Consider the following 18066-nt stretch of genomic DNA (forward strand, 5'->3'; position numbering starts at 1 on the left):
CTTGGCCAGACGACTTCTTGACGTGCGGCGACCTCCCCACGCCTGTAACAACTTTGATATCATCACTGCTACGGCTTCAAGCCGAACAAAAATGTGATCACTTTCTCGTCCGTCCATCGTGACCAGATGAGTATATATCTTCAGCATAAGCCTCGTCGGCACCACGACTTTGTCCGACAGACACCACATCAAACTTCCACATTTTAGCTATACTGTTTTAGTCTTGTCAACAGACGACTCAATTTGATGAAAATGGCGTCTCCTCCTCCGCCCGGTGTTTGGTCCCCTGCAGTCACTTTTTACAACCCTGCGACTGGCCAACTCGACCTTGAATCTCAAGAAAAGTACAACTATTACCTGTCAAAGAGCGGACTTTCCGGCCTTGTGATCCTAGGCACGAATGGAGAAGCATTCCTCCTCACCCGCGAAGAGCGTGCTCGGCTCATCTCCAATGCTCGCAAAGCCGTAGGCCCTGACTTCCCTCTCATGGCCAGCGTGAGCGCCTTCTCCACCATTCAAGTCCTCGAATACATCGACGACGCATACAAAGCTGGTGCCAATTACGCGCTTCTCCTGCCTCCTTGCTACTACGACAAAGCCACCACGCCCGCTGTCATCTCAGGTTTCTTCGCCGAGGTCGCTGAGAAATCACCACTTCCGATCATCATTTATAATGCTCCGGCCGTCTGTAATGGCATCGATTTGGACTCTGAAACCATCACCGCTATTACGAAACAAGCAAAGGGCAAAATAGTGGGTGTAAAGTTGACGTGCGGTAGCGTGGGCAAGATCTCTCGCCTCTCTGCCTCCCTCCCATCATCCACCTTCTCAATTTTCGGCGGCCAATCCGACTTCCTCGTCGGTGGTCTCGCGACTGGCTCTGCGGGCTGCATCTCCGCCTTCGCAAACGTATTCCCCAAGACTGTGGTACACATCTACAAGCTCTTCACTTCAGGGAAACAACAAGAAGCGTTGGAACTGCAGAGGAAAGCGGCGTTGGCGGAAAGTCCTTGTAAAGCTGGAACTGCCAGTACCAAATTTGCGGTCGCGGTGTACAGTGCGGTGGAAGCTGGTGTGCAGGATGCGGAGGAGAAATTGAAGCCGAGGAAGCCGTATGCTGTTGCTCCTGAGGGGGTGAAGCGGAATATCAGGGAGCTTATGGCTGGGATTGCTGAGGTGGAAGCGTCGTTGTAAAACAGGATTTAATTCGCCACCCTGACTCTACAAGTCTGGAGTAAAAGGCTTCTCTCAATGAAAATCATTGCGAAAGGTTCCAAAGATCGGATACCCCGTGGAGTCACATTAGCTAATACATGGGACTTCTTTCGTGGCTTTTGTCATGTTTTCGCAATGGTCGCATCGATTGCGCATGAATAGTAAGAAAAATCCATTCTTCGATCTTCAATACGGTCTATCCACCGGCAATACGTCAGTCGACCGTTTCAAATGCTTCCAACAGCATCAGACATATACCGGAACTCATGCATGGAGATCATATCGCCATAGAGGCAAGTAAGGAATAGCCAGTGTAGCTGATGATAATCAACGTCTTCATCTACGCTAGCACTTTGACTATATGCTGAAACGCCGTCTCCTGGACACTATCCACAAGACCATAAGACAAATGATCAGCAGCAATCTGACAATCACAAGCAGGATCGCTTGCGCAAACGATATCGTTCTTGAAGCAGCAAACCCATTAGCTAAGAATTAGATTCCAGAAAGATTATCACATACCTCGAGGCAATAATCAAGCACTTTTCCACTCTTCCCCAGAGATTCTGGGAACTGAGGTATAGGTGTGTTGGAAGTGATGGCTTGGGTGACAAACATGCCGATGTTTCCTCGTGCGTCTGTGTTACCATGACTATCCACATTGGCAGATTTGCCAGGAATACGATAGGGATTTCTGGCCAGAATGATAGCTTTGATGGCTTCCAAAGCTTTCTTGCCCAATCGGCTGGAAGCTTGGAGAACCAAACTCGCGCCCTGGGAGTAGCCGAGAAGAACATATTTCTGATCGGGACAAGCTTGTATACCAGTGCTGATGGCATGCAAGAGGTATTCTTGACCAGAGGAAGTATTCTGAGCTGGACCGGCGGGGTAGAGGATCGGCTGACTGAGACCGCCGGTGGTGTTTTGAAGGACGCGAGAGACGAGGGTTTGGAACATCATTGAGATGCCTTGAGGTTCGGCTGTACCTCTGGCGTCGAGAATGCCTGAAAATTATTAGTGGATAGAAGTTGAGTGTGGTATATGGATGCAGATTTACGGTAGTCGAAACATGCATCTGCTGGCTCGGATCTGCTCAGATTGGTACGAGGGAAAGTGAGGAAGTTTGAAGAACCACATCTGCAGATGAGAACCTGAGCTGGACAAGGGTATCTAGGTGACGGTGGGTTGTTAGCCATGACTTTCAAAGTCGGTATTGCGAGGAGCAGCGTCCAAAGAGTGGCAGAAGGTTTGAGAAGTTGCATGCTGACTATGTTGATGAAGAAAGGAGTGAGTTCGATGGGATGTGAAGATGAAGACAAACATACAAGTTTATAATAGTCCCGACCGTATAGTCGTCGTCAGCTGCAATGATTAGTTGCCCTCAATGTTGGCCAGAGGGAATTGGTGTAGATGTCATGGCGCGAAGACTCTCCGTATCGCCGTATTGATGCCTGCTTTGGCCACCGACGACTCAAATTATGTCAAAACAAGACCAAAACAATGCTTGAGCTGACATTTGCCTATCACTTCGTTTTTGAAGCAAGGCGAGCTTTGCCTAACAAGCTTGAGTAGGCACGATGATTGGAATTGCGCTAGGTGAATGGCGGCGCTGCGGAGGTGATGTAGACGAGCTGCGTGATACTCGCACTGCGGAAGTGTGGCACCAAACGTTGTCTGGTGATTAAGCATCCATCACGATAGATCTTTTCATAGAGACCCTCCAATCGTTCCTGATGATTGTTGGTGAAGAATCGGTTGACTCGAAAAGGGCTGTAGGCAACACGTTCTCACAACTTACAAGTGATTGCGGCATCGAGATGTTGATACATTGCGCACGAGACAGACAAAAGCCGACTCGACAGCCAGAATATGACTCGCGATCTCGCAAATCGCTAATGACTTGAGTGGAAGTGGTGTTCATGGAAGTGAGGCCCAAGTAATACGTTTTCAGCCTGCAGATTTGACGGCGAGGTCATTTTGCTGAACTCCTGACCTTGTCGCGCGACCGCTTGCTCAAATCATAACTCTGGTTTGAAGGTCGACAGGTTTTGTTGACTTCAGGAGCGCCTTAGGACGGTCTTGCATTCTTTGGATATTCCAACATTGTCTTTAGAAGGCGTTCTCGATGTGGAACTGAGAGTTCTCGTGGTTTTTTTACAAGATCCAACCAATTGCGAAGCGTGCACTCCACCGTCAGGAAAATCAATTTGAACGCAATTCGTTTGTCACCACACGTCGAAGCTTGTCGCTGCAGATAGTTGAGCCCATCCATGATGCCGTTGATTCTACATGCCAGTCACTATTGGAGTGTTGATAGCTTCATCCTATCCCGAGCCATCTCATAAAGATTGCCAAGCATTTGCAGCCGAGGCAAGGGGAGCCTACGAGTGATAGGTAGCTCTCTTCTTCAAGCTGCATCGAAAGCAAATTACATCTACGACATCTACGCACCTGTGCTAAACACTACTGTCATGACCCGAAGCCATATCTGAAGGGCTGATTCTGTCGCTTCGACAGACTACGGGCTCTTTGGACCGAAGAGAAGCTCCAGCGACAGGGCGGGAACCAATAAGCAGATGAGGTACAACCACGCATGATCACATGGAAGACCACGATGAGCTGCGCATCAGTGACATGCCCACATCGCAAGCCTTCAAAGTCACAGCCCAGCCGTCCCTCGAACAAGGAAGGTCGTTGATATGCAACAAGCACAACGTGCTTCATACGATTGGCCTGAAACGCTTCGTGGCAAAGCGACAAGCAATTCGCTCCATCGAATCCGCCCTTGGCACTCCTTGGCGAGGCCCTGTCCTTTTCGCAGCGAGGCCTCACTTTCCTCACCAAAACCGTCCGACATCCTTCGAAGTTTCTTTTTGACAAGACCACGCCGTGGACGCCTCGCAACTTGGCAGATGCGGCATGAACGGTCGCATGGGAAGCTCGCGTCCATCACCACGCGATAGCAATGCGAAGGCGTAAATCTTAGCTTGCATGGGACAAGCTGTTGTGATCATTGGCTGCTTGGTTGCGAAGGAGCCGTATTTGCGTGGTTCCGAGGTAAGGGGAGTCCGGTATAAAGACATGAAGCTCTTGCAGCTGTGAAGATCTTGAAAAAGGCAGGTCGAATTTATTCATTGTTGTGATTTTCTCGCTCTTCTATTTCCATCGTCGTCCAAACATGCGCTTCAGCACTGCTTGTGTCGTGTGCACTGCCGTCATTGTCGGCCAGGCATCTGCTCAGACTTTCCAGCGTCTAGGTGCTTGTCCCACTTTGGGTTGCATCTTCCCTCCGGACCAGAGCGACTTCCTCCCCGGTCAATGGTTCGACATAAGACTCGAGGCTCACGCCCCTCAGAACGGCAGTGAAGTCGTTCCTGGCTACCTCACCCCCGACGAGAAGTTCACCTTCACAATCGCAAAAGACGGCAAGCCCAACTCCGCAAAGGACGCCGCGGCATATTTCAAGATTGACCAACCTGCCATTGAGAGATGGAACTTCACTTGGTATGAGGATCTGTTCGCTCAGGCTGCCAAGACACCTTCGATGGTCAAAGTTGCCGCAAAGGCTTATAGAAAGGTTGCGCTTTACGAGCCGGGTAATTACATTGCCACTCTTACCTATGCCAATGGCAGTGTTACTCAAGCCAACTGGACTGTCCGCGACACCAAGATCTCGCAGAAAGCAAAGAACGTGGTGCGTACAAGAGCAGAGATACCAGGGGTCAACATCGGCTCGACCTCGGAAAATCACCCTCAATCGCCGTTTTGACCCCATTTGGTATTTTCTCACCCTCTATGGTACAGCGATACTAATTATACGCTAGATTCTTTTCGTAGGTGATGGTATGACTACCAACATGATCACTGGTAAGTGGTGTTGTAGAATTAAGAAAAAGGGAACAAACAGCTGACTCAAAATTTAGCTGCTCGCCTGATCGCTCACCAGAGCGTCAACGGCAAGTATCAGACTCGTATGGCTATGGACAAGTTCCCCGTGCTTGGCCACCAGATGACACACTCCATCGACTCTTTCATCACCGACTCTGCCAACTCAGCCACTGCCCTCTACACCGGTCACAAAAGCTCCGTCAACGCTCTCGGAGTTTACGCCGACTCTTCACCCAACCCCCTCGACGATCCCAAAGTTCAGTCCATTGCCGAACTATTCCATGAAGTACGTGATGCTCAACGCCGCGCTATCGCTGCCTTGTTTCGATGAGTTTTGGCTGACATACTTTTGTTTTCTCGCAGGTTCGTGGAGGCGGCGTCGGTATTGTCTCTACCGCCTTCATCGCAGATGCTACACCCGGCGCTTTGACTGCACACACGCGCAACCGTGGGCAGTACGGCAATGTCGTAGACTCGTTCCTGAACGGTATCACCAACTACACCTGGCCCTCATGGACCGGCCCCGATGTTCTCTTCGGCGGTGGTGCCGAGCAGTTCATCCCCAGCAGCAAGTCTTTCCAAGGAAAGGATTACTACCAAGAGTTCAGAAACAAGGGCTACAATGTCATTCAAAACAACACCGCACTGCAGGCTGCCCCTACCACTGAGCGCTCCCTTGGTATTTTCTCAGTCAGCAACATGGCCAAGTGGCTCGACAGAAATGTGTACAAGAACAACACGCAGATCCCCAAGACCTCTCCAGACGGAAGCAGTGCTGCCGCTGTTGACCAGCCCGGTCTTAAAGAGATGACTCTGAAGGCTATCGATATTCTGCACAAGCGTAACCCCGACAAGGGTTTCTTCCTCATGTCGGAGGCCGCCTCCATTGACAAGATGATGCACACTTTGGATTACGACCGCGCCCTTGGAGAACTTCTTGAACTCGACGACACCATCAAGGCCACCCTCAAGCACCTCGAGGAAATTGGTGAACTCGAAAACACCCTCGTCATTGTCACTGCCGATCACGGCCACGGCTTCGATGTCACTGGTGGTGTCGATACCAAGTTTATGGATGCTCAGACATCGGACCGAGCCAAGCGTAATGCTGTCGGTACCTACGAACAATCCGGTCTTTCGCAATACATGGTCGCCAACCGCTCTGCCCCCATCGGCTCTGACCAGAACCTTGTCTACTCTGCCGGCGTCGACTTCCCTGTCAACTGGGACCCTCGCTACACTCTTCAGTCTGGTCTGGCTACTTTCCCTGACCACAGGGAATCGTACAGAATTCACAAGGGATCTGTGAGAGTGCCTGCTATCAACATTACTGGCTTCAGCAGTAACGACTATTTTTTGAATTATGTGGACGCGATCACGGGCTTCGTCATTAACGGAACTCTTCCTGTCTCCGCTGACCAGGGTGTACACTCCCTGACCGATGTCCCAGTCTTTGCCCAAGGACCTTGCCAAAGCGCATTCGGTGGTGTCTACAACAACGTCGACATCTTCTACAACATTGCTACATGCCTGCGCCTGCAGAGAACAAAGGCCGGACACTAGATATATACTTTAAGGTGAACATTTTGGAAAACTTTTGGAAAACCTTTGGATGAAGAAGAAGACTAGATATCAATCGGAGCTGTATATTTAATCATTAAGATGAGCCAAAAGTTGAATGCGACTGAATATAGCGCGTCTCATGGTAATATGGTCTTTTGTGAATATTCTCTGCCTCCTGTCAAAGTAAAGACCGATGGACGGAGAAATTCAGGGGAGGCCCTGTTCGAAGCCGAGAAAGGAAAGCCCACCTCAAAAAACCGTGTCTCCTGCCAAAAATTGCGCACAGTCTTCCACAACCACAATCCATCGTGAATATCATCAACAATGTCTGACAACAAGACCACCAAGGAGACCGCCGCCGCCGAGAACGCGGACGCAACATATACACGCCACTTTAGCGATTTCGTCTCGAGCTGCGGACAAGTCGGCGGTGAAGTCGCTTGGACTACCATTGCCGAGCTGCTTGATCGGTACAATGTACCTGTTCTCTATCGCGTGTATGCGCACATGGTAAATTCTAGTCCCCTTATCAATCATTCTAGCCTCCGACGCACCCCTGAACGTCGCTGTCAACAGGCACGATGATTTTGGAGGTCGAAGATATGGCCATAGAGAGTTGGAGTTTTGCGAGCTCTCTTTGGACTTTTGGACCTTTGCACTGGATGCAAAGTCATCGTGGCTTTTGATGGGAGGTCGGCCGCGTGCGCTCTCTGGCCGGGAGATTGGGTTTGTTGCCATATCCCAGCTTCCAGCGCATTCAACAAAGTCACGGTCAAAAGGCACGATGCTTTTGATATTCAGTGATGAGTCCACAGAGAGCGACAGACCTACGAGTTCTCTTTGGACCTTTACTCCGACTTCAAAATCACCGTGCCTTTTGACAGGACGGTCAGCGGCGCATCTCGGACAACAGGAGCATGCTTTTGATGGACATTCCTTGTCCAGAATTGAGACTAACGGGAGTAGGTACTTGCCCATGGGCCCTCGAACAGACTCTACCATGCAGAAAAAGCCGTCGAACATGCTGAGTGGGATGTGCGCAATTTTGGCGACCGGTGTGGCGGCCTGGAGCTGATCGCTCTCGCCAAACGGACACTCGAGGATCTTCTTGAGAGCGAGCCAATCTGCCACACTGAACAGGGCATCACTGGCCACGATGGAAATTGAAGCTGTAGATGGAAAGTAGGCTTCCCCGCACTGTCAGAAAGAGGCGGAAATGGATGAGAGTAGAGAAGAGCACGCTTTCCCAATCTGGTGTTTTCCGCCCATTTCCGACAGCCAAGCACCCTACGAAGTACAACGTCGGAACACCGGGAGCAGTGCATTACGGCTCTCCGTACACTCTCAAGGCTTCCAAGACATACGGAATGACCATGGAACAAGGATTAGGATTGTTAAAGATACACAAGCACCCGGCTCTCGATATGCCACCATCATCACAATCCCACACGCTCTGCACACATCAACAACATGTTGGCAACTCCTACCATCAGCTTGCCGAGAGCAGCAGGCCTTACACAACTACCGACCAAGACCGCGGCTACCGCTTCCACAATCGAGTTCCTCCAAGATGAGGAGCCAAAGACAATCAACGATTTGATCCGTCTACGAGCACAGGAAGATTGCTCCGACGAGCCCATTGTGGCATACCCTTCTTCCGGAACAAACTATGTTCATTACACGCCCAAACAACTGGACGCCTTCGCCGAGCGTGCGGCATCACATTACTCAGCTTTCATTCCGCAAAGGACATCTTCGAGCGATCCTGTGCACGTCGTTGGTCTGCTCGGTCCTTCGAATCTTGAGTACCTTATCACTCTACTCGCCATCACAAGACTCGGACATACGGTGCTTTTCCTGTCGACAAGGATTTCAGAGGAAGCATATGTTGGTCTGTTGAATTCGACAAAAGCCACCACTCTGCTGGTCGACAATGCCTTCCAGTCCATGGATAAGAAGATTCAAAGTCAATGTCCTGTCAGCGTGCAGCCGGTCTGCAGCAGGGTTGACTACGACGGGTCAAAGCCTACCACTTCCCTCCCGAAGGCATACTTAGACAGCAACACTGAGAACTCAAATATCGCCTGGATCATCCACTCGAGTGGTTCGACTGGCCTGCCCAAGCCCATCTACCAGACTCACGCTGGCAATCTGCGAAATTATGCAAACAACTTTGGTCTCCGCGGATACATCACTCTGCCACTCTTCCACGCCCATGGCATTAGTTGCTTGTTCCGCGCCATCCACTCCCGCAAGCTCATTTACATGTACAATGCTGACCTCCCATTGACGGCGCCTCACCTCGTCGCCACACTCAAGAGCCACGACATCCAGATCCTCTACGCCGTGCCATACGCATTGAAGCTTCTCGCAGAATCGGAAGAAGGCGTGAAGCTTCTTGCATCACTTCATTTAGTCATGTTCGGCGGTTCTGCATGTCCGAAACCGATCGGTGACAAGTTGACAGCTCAAGGCGTGTTGCTTGTATCGCATTACGGCACAACCGAGACCGGCCAGTTGATGACATCCTTCCGCGACCGTGCAGACAAAGACTGGGATTTCGTGCGTCCCGCCGACAACCTCAAGCCCTTCCTGCGCTGGGAGGAGCAAGCTGCCGGAAGCGGTATCTACGAGCTTGTCATCCTCAAAGGCTGGCCGAGTCTGGTGGCGAGTAATCGTCCGGATGATGCGTATGCGACCAAGGATCTTTTTGAGGCTCATCCGACTACGCCGCATGCTTGGAGGTATTACGCCCGTCTGGATGATACACTTGTGCTGGAGAACGGCGAAAAAGCGAATCCGCTGTTTGTCGAGGGCGTTGCTCGTGAGAACAGGAATGTTGCCGAGGCTCTTGCTTTCGGTGCAAACAAGCCTCGTATCGGCCTGTTCTTGATTCCGGCTGAGTCTACTGCTTGCAAGACCAACGAAGAGCTCGTTGATACGATTTGGCCTGCTATTGAGAAGAGCAATGATCAAGTGCCCGCCTTCTCCAGACTTTCAAAGGACATGATCAAAGTCTTGCCGAAGAATCTGGTGTACAGAAAGACAGACAAGGGTACCGTCATCCGCGCTGCTTTCTACCGCGATTACAAGGACTTGATCGAAGACGCTTATCGCGAGGATGAGCTTTCCGGCAGCGAAATTCTCGAGGGAAACGACCTTCTTGCCTTCCTACGAGCGCGTCTGCTGGAGATCGCCGACTTCGCCGACATGTCCGTGCTACAGGACGACACCGACCTCTTCAGTCTCGGTGTTGACAGTCTACAGTCCATCAGATTGAGGAAGAGCATTCTCGAGACCCTCGACGTTGGAGGCCAGAAGGTTTCTCAAAATTTCGTCTTCGAGAATCCAAGCTTGACCGCTATGGCTGAAGAATTGACTCGTCTCCGTACTGGCACAGCCAAGAAGGACTTGCCGACCGTCGAAGAAAGAATGGCTGCTCTGATTGACAGATACAGCGACTTTCCTCAACATGTTGCCGGGAACAAAGCTGGCCCAGCCGGCGAGCATGTTGTCGTTACCGGCGCCACCGGATCTCTTGGTGCTCATGTTGTCGCTCAGCTGGTTCGTCAAGAGAGTGTTTCCAGGGTCTATTGTCTTGTACGCGCATCGTCGCAGGCTACTGGACAGAAGAGAGTCCGCCAATCGCTCATGGAGAGACACGTATATCACATGCTTTCTGCCTCTGCTTTGCGCAAACTCGTTGTGCTCCCTGCAACTTTCGCAGAACCTCATCTCGGCCTCTCAGATCAAGTGTATAAGCAATTGTCCTCAGAAGTGACTGGCGTTCTACACTGCGCTTGGTCGGTCAACTTCAACATGGGGCTCGAAAGTTTCGAGAAGGACTGTATCGCCGGCACAAGGCATTTGATTGATCTTTGTCTGTCATCCACCCGTGAAACACCTGCTCGTTTGGCTTTCTGCTCTTCCGTCTCCGCAGTCGCCAGAACACCTGGTAATATCGCTCCTGAAGACTTGCCCGACTCCTTGTCACACGCTCAAGGCATGGGCTATGCACAATCCAAGCTCGTTACAGAGCACATCTGTCGCCGCGCTGCCGCGCAAACAGGCATGTCCGCTCGTGTGGTCCGCGTAGGTCAAATCGTAGCCGACACTCGTCAAGGTGTCTGGAACGCAACGGAAGCAATTCCTATGATCTTCCAGACTGCAGTGACAGTCGGCGCACTTCCTGCGCTTGACGAGACACCTTCCTGGACACCCGTCGACATTATCGCTAGCAGTCTTGTCGAGTCACTCGCCAGCAAAGAAGATGCGGGCGTCATCAATCTGACCAATCCTGCCTCCTTCCATTGGACCAAAGATCTTCTGCCTCTGCTCAAGCAAGCAGGTCTGGACTTCGAGACAGTGGACAAGCGTACCTGGCTTGCCCGTCTGCGAGTGTCAAATCCTGACCCTACTGCAAACCCACCAATCAAATTACTCGACTTCTTCACAGCAAAATACGACAACGACGCCAAGGGCAGAAAACTGTCTTATGCGACAGCAAAAGCGGAAGCATGCGCACCCAGTCTGTCTTCCGCTGGTCAGTTGAGTTTCGAATTGGTGCAAAAATTCGTCAACTATTTCCAAAACAATTGCTGGAACAGTCAGGAGAAGAAACAAGCGAAGCAGACAGTCCTTGTCATCGCCGGACCTTGTGGCACAGGCAAGACTACTGTTGCTACAGCTATTGCTGAGAAGATGAGCCTACCCTACATCGAAGGCGATGTTCTCCACACACCTGAAGCGCGCGAGCAAATGGCACAAGATATCGCACTCAAAGACTCTGATCGTTGGAAGTGGCTGGCTCGTCTTCGCAAAGCTGCTGCGTCTTCTTTGCTGGAGACCAAAGCTTCTGCGGTTGTGGTCACTTGCTCAGCATTACGACAAGCATACCGTGACTCTCTTCGTCAAGTGACTGAAGAAGACAATTTCGACATCAAGTTCTTGCTTTTACTCGGCGATGAGGAAGAGTTGAAAAGGAGGACTAAAGTCAGAGCTGTTGAGGAGGGACATTATATGAAGCCGGAAATGGTCGGTGGGCAATTGGCTACACTTGAGAGCCCAGGTGAGGCAGAAGTAGATGTAGTGCCTATTGATACTGTCAAGGCGAAAGATGTGGTCGTGGCAGAAGTCGAAGAGATAGCCAGGGTGATGTTGACATAATTCCCTGTCCTCCCCAGCATCCATCATCGCCTTAGCAGTTTCCAGAATAGCATAACTAAGCAAACCGAGAGCCCTTACACCTCCTTCAATTCCACCCCCGTCCTCTCCAAAATATACAAATGATGCATCTCCGGCGGTCTGTGAACTTTATCTTCCGGGTCAGGCGATTGGACGATCTCCTCATGCTTGACCAATTTCCAAAGTTCGCCAGGTTGTGGTAATCCTTGTGGCATTTCCTCACCTTCCCAGTCCGAGAAACGGGACGATGAATAGCTCAACACTACCCAACGACATCCCGGTCTCGCCAGATATGCTAGATGGATGGCTAGGATATGAGGAGGATATATTGCCGCTTTCTGCGGAGAGGTGTGGTTGCTTGAGGTGGAAGTGTTGATGTTGTTGATGCAATAAGGCAAACCCACCACCACATCTTCAGCACAAGAAATGGCATCGGTGGTTGATTTATCAATGATGATATCATATACACCACCATCCTCACCACCACCATCCTCACCATCACCGCCCTTTCTGACATTTGCAATTTGCTCCGGATCCAGTAAATCCAAAACCGACCAGCGACTTTGCACCTCCCGGCCTCCCGATCTTGCAGCATGATCGTTTTTTTGAAGTAATTCCTCTTCCCTCTGTCGTTGTCTTTTTATTACCACGGAGGAATAATCGCAATTGTGGAGTTGTGTCGCTGTTTCCACTAATTCGCGTAGTTGGAATGATAGTAGGGAATTGCCACAACCTATGTGTAAGATTTGTGGTGTTTTCCCTTTACCATCTTTTCCACCATCTTCTTTTTCAACTCTTGCGGTAACAAATCTTTTTTCCCCATCGATAATTTCACGCAACACTGGTTCCAAGATTGTGAAATCGGCTACTAGCCAGTCGAAATTTTCTTCCGAGGAAAATCGTGTGTTCCAGTATGTGAGGTCGCCGAAGGAAGGGGGCATTGGTGTTGTTGTTTTTTTTTGTGGCCTTTTTGTGGCTTTTGGGGGAGAAGAAAAACTCGTCATGAGGCTCTGAGTGGGGAGGAGGTGGTTCCGTTGGGTGGGTCTGAGGGCAGGGGGGAGGGAGTGGCCAGAATGTGTTGATTGGGTGGTCAGAAATTGTGGTTGGAGATGTGGATTCGGTGGGGGCAGATCGCGGGCATCGTTCGGTGAGAAGAGTTACGAGTATGACTGGGATATGTTGCAATCATGATGACTAGTAAGAGATGGAGACAAGACGCAAGGAGTAGATATTTGGAAAGTCTTAGCTTCTATACCTATGCGAGGGTTTGGTCTGATGACTAGGATTATGTACAGATCTCCGGTCTCACTAAAATCATGATTATATACAACTTCCTAATCTTCTCGCGAAGTCTTAGTTGATGTAGTTGGCCTCGTTGCCGATATCAGGCGAGATGGGACCGGGCAAACTGTTGAACACATCTCCAATATAATTGCCTGGTGTCAAACCCTTATCATACGTTCCATTCCAGTACATCATCACATCCTTGACAATCTCAATACCCGCATTGTGAATATTCTGGATACTAGGGACAAAGCCCTCTTGCTCAGCATAAAGAAGATGGTAGACTTCGGTCTCGCCGGGTGGTGCGCGGTCGAAGTCGCTAATTGTTCTCATGATGATGATGCGGCTGTAGTCGAGTTTGCCTAGGATGGCACCACGGAGTAGTGATTCTAGAGTTGCGTTGTCCTCTTGTTGGGTACCGCAGTAGATTCCGGAGCCGTTGGTGAGGAGTGAGGTGTAGTTGCCGAACGCATCGCCCAGAACAGATCCGGACCAGTATTGATCGGACGTGGCGCTATCGCACTTGACCACACTAGGAGGTTGGTTGGCAGGAGAGTAACCGTACTTGGCGCGGTACGACATCGCAGCATCGGTATCGTTGAGAGTAGCCAGGGATGCGAGGTAGTATGCACGATCACGGAGGTTCTCGTTAACTTCGTAGACTTCAGTGCCGTAGAGTGAACCAGGATAATCTTCAGAACTGGCCTCGTCGGGATAATAGGCGCCCTGAGGATAGTACCCAGATGTAGCGTTGGAGGGAGTTTGGAAATGGTCAAATTCTTCTTGCAAGCCGACTTGCACAGCGTATCTGGCGAAAGTCACAGAGCCGGTGGTCACGCGATGAGGGTTTCCGCCAGAGATACCAGCGATCATGAAGTAGGTGGAGGTCAAATCAAAGCACCCGGATAACCAAAGAGCGAGAACTGAACCGGCAGCATTGATTTCTCCCTCGCCAGTGGTCATTTGGCAGACCTCACCAGACGCGGTACAGTGTGCGTCAGGGAAGAGAGAAGAGAAACCAGGCACGGTCACATTATTCGCGTAAAGGTTGAGTGTGGTGTCCTCATACCAGATGTCTGCCTCGGAGGAAAACTGGTGAAGTGTGTCAGCGTCAAAACTTGTACATGCTCGGCATTGTGGGTTCTACCATGCTGATGATGAACATCTTGGGCTTGACGGGCGCCGTAGAAGAGCATAGTGGCGACGAATCTCTCTTCGTCAATGCACTACGACCAGCATGGTTTGCCTGCACCGAGCGATGCGTTGGCTTGAAGGAAGCGCGAGCAAAGGACGAGGCCAAAGCTTCGGCAGCGAAGAGGCTTGAAATACACAGGAAGATGAATTTCATGCTGACGGTCTTCTAGAACTTTTGTAATGGAGTGGGAGGTACTTGGCATGCAGGTGCGCAGATGATCGCCTTCATATACAAGACAATAATGTCTGTCAGTAGAAGGTGTCGGTAATCTTGTCTCTCACCGGGATGGGCCGTTATCTGGGTTACAATGTTGCATACTGTCATGGATATCCTGGCGGTACCACATTTTGAGTGCAAGGTGACCGTTGCCGTCCAGATATGCTTATCGAGTCTTGATTGACGCCACTGAACGATATGACTGGTTCAGAATGCTTCTTATCTGGGGCGCATTATCGCATTGCCGACATTCCCGTGATAGAAGACGACTCTTCCGAGTCTGAGCGTAGAGAACCACGCGTCACCAGAACCTAAAGCTGTCTTGTGTGCTCATGTTCGTGTACGGTTCCTGCAGAAAGCTGTTTCAATCTCTGACATTACACAGCCGTGGTATGTTTTCGGGCGCAAGATGAGACCCTCAGATCCACTGCGCATGCTGAGCGCGATCAACGAAACTCACAAGCAAGAAGACTTCCAGTTGCGTGAGTCGGTACGAACAGATGATAGGTGCCGGTCTGCAATCGTTTGCCGGGACGGGTAGAAACCTGTCAGAGAAGAGGTGGCCACTTTGTGTTTCCCGGTGGGCAAGAAGTTTTGGCCGCTAGGAGACTTCAGGCTTGGCGGCCCATTGAATGGTATCGGTGTTGTTGACACTCATTGCTGATTCAGGCTAGTCTTCCTCTCAAATGGACCGTTTGCGAGAGAAGTCAAGAACGAATAGAAGTTGCATCCTGCAAGTCACGAGAATGTAGGATATCTTGTTGCTGCACGAGGCCAGCATGTATCAGGGAAAGTGCGACCGGCGTCGGAGAAACAAAACTCCACAAGCACCAGCTTTCACGAACAGAACGCGATTTTCGTAACGGAGTTTCGTTCGTCATCAACGGAACAACGAAAGCACGAAGACCAGAATAGGCCAAGCATCGTTCAATAGAAAGACGACATGAGCTTTTCTCCCATTGCATGTGAGAGTTGTCGCTCGAAAAAGAGAAAGGTAGGCGACGATTCCTTCAGTCTTTTTCGTGTCCTAAAGTCTCATGGTTTTATAGTGTGATCGCAAGATGTAGGTAGCTATTTCGACTCGATGTTCAGGTAGGCTAACGCCAATTTGCAGTCCGACATGTTCGCAATGCACGCATTCAAGTCTCGCGTGTACATATCCTGGAACAAGCAAGAGGTAAACCTTTCTCTAGGTGGTACGGGGCTTCGGATATCCGCTGATGTTCTGCTCTCGCCAGAGGTCTTCCTTCAGGTTACATCGCCAAAATTGAAGAAAGGCTAGCACACACAGAAGCAGCATTACTTCAAGCCCTCTCAACAATCCATGCCTCGGAAGCACGAGCAATAGAGAATGTTCTTCCAGCCGGTCCAACATCAGAAACGGTGGAACGACAACAACTCGAGTTCAACGAGATACGCATTGCCAAGGTGGAAGAATGGCAAAGATATCCATTGGACAGCGAACAACAGCAGAGAGAATGGATGCGTCATAAAATCAGCACTGGCGATTTGCAAGCAGAAGTTCGAGCAGAAGTTCAAGCGACAGCACATCAAGCTGATGAGCCAGAGCCATTGCACCAACACAGCAATCAAGAAGTAGTGTCGACAAGGAAACGACAACGGACCATAATATCGGATCAGCAGCAACCAGATACGGCAGCATCTCCAGAGGCATCAGAGAGAACGCGAGGTCCGGAGTCGCTTGCCGGATGGACAGCGAATACATTCGTACAAGACTCCTACAATAACCAACCGAAAACGCAGTCGCCAGCACCAGTCCTCCCACCAACTTCAAATCCCTCAACCTCCGACCCCACCAGCATCCATGACCCCCAGCCGCCCAGCAAAGCAAAACGCCTCAGCATTCTCCACTCACGAAAATACTTCTAGAGCGCCCAGAAACTCATCAGCCGAGTCTATACAACCTTCACAACCTTTACCCGTATAGAAGCGTATACGAGAGCCCAGAGGACAATTATCCGAACAAATGACGGTGTTTCACACCGTCGGCGTCTGTGCTGGTGTAGATCAATTAGGGCTCGGTCCGCGTCGTGGGGAAGAATTCGCGGGGCCCCTCGGTTTTCTGCCTTTGGTGTTTCATCCATGGATCGCGTATTTGGACCATTACAAGAGTGTATGTTGATGCGCATAGGGAGGGAAGGAGAGGTATATAAACTGCATCATACCCCAGTCGCAAATCCTCCGATCATCCTTTCACATCGTTTAGAGCAATGCATTTTCTCACTTCCATCACTAGGCTAAGTGCCATTGCCGCCATCACTGTTTCTAGTGTAACCGCTGCTCCTGCATCTACTTCGCTTCAAACTAGAGCAGACAGTTATGTCGGATACCTTGTTTCCACCTTCTCGGATGTAACACCTGCTGTCCAATTCCACCTTTCCAAGGGCAATGATGCTGGCAGTTATACTTTTTTGAACAAGGGTCAGCCGGTTTTGAAGTCGACTGTGGGGACCAAGGGTGTGAGAGATGTGTTCTTGGCTCATGATAGTGCGAGGACGAATTACTATATGATCGCTACTGGTGAGTTCGAAAAGACTTCCTGAATGATTAATGTATATTGACAGAGAACAGATCTCGATATCAATGCTGCAGGATTCAGCTGGGATGCCGCAACAAGAACAGGAAGTCGTGGTATCGTGGTTTGGAGTTCCAAAGACCTGATCAACTGGTCTGCATCCTCTCTCCGCACGTAAGATCTCCCGTCCATCCATACACTTGCTGCAACTACTAACAAAAGGCAGTGTCGAGAGCGCAAACGCAGGCATGACCTGGGCACCCTCGGCAGTCTGGGACGACGCAACATCCCAATTCTACGTCTTCTGGTCTTCCCGCCTCTATGCCGATTCCGACCCCAAACACACTAGCGTTGCCTCTCTCGACCGCATCCGTTACACCACAACCAAAGATTTCGTCACCTTTGCAGCGGCAAAGGATTATCTTGCTCTTGCCAACACACCTCTCATCGACCAAGAATTCCAATATCTAGGCAAGACAGGCTCCTTCGCACGTTTCTTGAAGAACGAGACGGTGAATCAGGTCTATGTCGAGACGACGACTGGTGGTTTGTTTGGCAAGTGGACCCGTACACCTGGATATGTGAGACCAGAGAGTCCGAGAGAAGGTCCTGCTTCGTTTGTTGACAACGTTACTCCTGGACTCTATCATCTGCTGTTGGACGATTACACTCAGTATGTGCCTTATCAGTCTACCGACCCGGCAAAGAGTGGTGCTTGGACTGCTTCGAACTACCCCAACTTCCCTAAGGGTCTGAAGCATGGATCAGTGACTCCGTTGACACAAAAGGAGTACAATGCTGTTGCCGCAAAGTATCCCGCTTAAGAGCTCGGTTCTCTAAATAGCTTAGTATCGTATGTGAAAGTTGCGAATCAGAACAGTGTCATGATCGCCTCGTAGTGTCTTGGTATCGGTTCCCTCAAATCTCGAAATCGAGGAGTGAAGAGTATTGGTCGTCACCCATCCAGAAAGGAATGTCAAATTGT

At 50.4% G+C, this 18066-nt stretch overlaps 9 protein-coding genes across 9 annotated transcripts; 6 read left to right on the forward strand and 3 right to left on the reverse strand.

Moving 5' to 3' along the window:
* Positions 1-252: 252 nt before the first annotated feature.
* On the forward strand, positions 253-1194 carry M438DRAFT_284334 (aldolase; the record flags this gene model as incomplete). The annotated part of the gene is made up of 1 exon (XM_029901453.1): positions 253-1194. One exon carries the CDS (start codon positions 253-255, stop codon positions 1192-1194), a length of 942 nt encoding a protein of 313 aa, XP_029755310.1.
* A 361-nt stretch (positions 1195-1555) lies between these two features.
* On the reverse strand, positions 1556-2414 carry M438DRAFT_388226 (alpha/beta-hydrolase; the record flags this gene model as incomplete). Its single annotated transcript, XM_029909008.1, has 2 exons — positions 1738-2414; positions 1556-1681 (listed from the first exon to the last, which is right to left on the reverse strand). Exons 1-2 carry the CDS (start codon positions 2173-2175, stop codon positions 1556-1558), a joined length of 564 nt encoding a protein of 187 aa, XP_029755311.1. The 5' UTR covers positions 2176-2414.
* Positions 2415-5057: 2643 nt separating this feature from the next.
* Positions 5058-6745, forward strand: M438DRAFT_349958 (alkaline phosphatase-like protein). Its single transcript, XM_029906516.1, has 3 exons — positions 5058-5082; positions 5139-5389; positions 5467-6745. Exons 1-3 carry the CDS (start codon positions 5073-5075, stop codon positions 6664-6666), a joined length of 1461 nt encoding a protein of 486 aa, XP_029755312.1. The 5' UTR covers positions 5058-5072; the 3' UTR covers positions 6667-6745.
* A 245-nt stretch (positions 6746-6990) lies between these two features.
* Positions 6991-7833, forward strand: M438DRAFT_369711 (uncharacterized protein; the record flags this gene model as incomplete). The annotated part of the gene is made up of 2 exons (XM_029908124.1): positions 6991-7176; positions 7633-7833. 2 exons carry the CDS (start codon positions 6991-6993, stop codon positions 7831-7833), a joined length of 387 nt encoding a protein of 128 aa, XP_029755313.1.
* Positions 7834-8136: 303 nt separating this feature from the next.
* Positions 8137-11832, forward strand: M438DRAFT_284348 (acetyl-CoA synthetase-like protein; the record flags this gene model as incomplete). Its single annotated transcript, XM_029901454.1, has 1 exon — positions 8137-11832. One exon carries the CDS (start codon positions 8137-8139, stop codon positions 11830-11832), a length of 3696 nt encoding a protein of 1231 aa, XP_029755314.1.
* A 74-nt stretch (positions 11833-11906) lies between these two features.
* M438DRAFT_284296 (uncharacterized protein) lies at positions 11907-12791 on the reverse strand (the record flags this gene model as incomplete). Its single annotated transcript, XM_029901452.1, has 2 exons — positions 11907-12634; positions 12686-12791. The coding sequence occupies 2 exons, from the start codon at positions 12789-12791 to the stop codon at positions 11907-11909; spliced, it is 834 nt and encodes a 277-aa protein (XP_029755315.1).
* A 412-nt stretch (positions 12792-13203) lies between these two features.
* Positions 13204-14482, reverse strand: M438DRAFT_359915 (purine nucleoside permease; the record flags this gene model as incomplete). The annotated part of the gene is made up of 2 exons (XM_029907381.1): positions 13204-14226; positions 14282-14482. 2 exons carry the CDS (start codon positions 14480-14482, stop codon positions 13204-13206), a joined length of 1224 nt encoding a protein of 407 aa, XP_029755316.1.
* A 954-nt stretch (positions 14483-15436) lies between these two features.
* M438DRAFT_349960 (uncharacterized protein) lies at positions 15437-16907 on the forward strand. Its single transcript, XM_029906517.1, has 4 exons — positions 15437-15539; positions 15595-15608; positions 15660-15722; positions 15784-16907. The coding sequence occupies exons 1-4, from the start codon at positions 15489-15491 to the stop codon at positions 16433-16435; spliced, it is 780 nt and encodes a 259-aa protein (XP_029755317.1). The 5' UTR covers positions 15437-15488; the 3' UTR covers positions 16436-16907.
* On the forward strand, positions 16449-17905 carry M438DRAFT_388242 (family 43 glycoside hydrolase; the record flags this gene model as incomplete). The annotated part of the gene is made up of 3 exons (XM_029909009.1): positions 16449-17090; positions 17133-17255; positions 17308-17905. The coding sequence occupies exons 1-3, from the start codon at positions 16777-16779 to the stop codon at positions 17903-17905; spliced, it is 1035 nt and encodes a 344-aa protein (XP_029755318.1). The 5' UTR covers positions 16449-16776.
* Positions 17906-18066: the final 161 nt, after the last annotated feature.

This window comes from Aureobasidium pullulans, assembly GCF_000721785.1.
Source record: "Aureobasidium pullulans EXF-150 unplaced genomic scaffold scaffold_36, whole genome shotgun sequence".
In the NCBI taxonomy this organism is placed as follows: Eukaryota; Fungi; Ascomycota; class Dothideomycetes; order Dothideales; family Saccotheciaceae; genus Aureobasidium; species Aureobasidium pullulans.

What these genes read in the sequence shown, in the direction of transcription:
- M438DRAFT_349958 (XM_029906516.1), top strand. An exon ending in TTGCCGAACTATTCCATGAA is followed by an intron (nt 5,390 to 5,466) that starts GTACGTGATGCT and finishes GTTTTCTCGCAG; the next exon opens with GTTCGTGGAGGCGGCGTCGG.
- M438DRAFT_349960 (XM_029906517.1), top strand. Translation starts at nt 15,489, where the DNA reads ATGAGCTTTTCTCCCATTGCATGTGAGAGTTGTCGCTCGAAAAAGAGA. An exon ending in TATCCTGGAACAAGCAAGAG is followed by an intron (nt 15,723 to 15,783) that starts GTAAACCTTTCT and finishes TGCTCTCGCCAG; the next exon opens with AGGTCTTCCTTCAGGTTACA.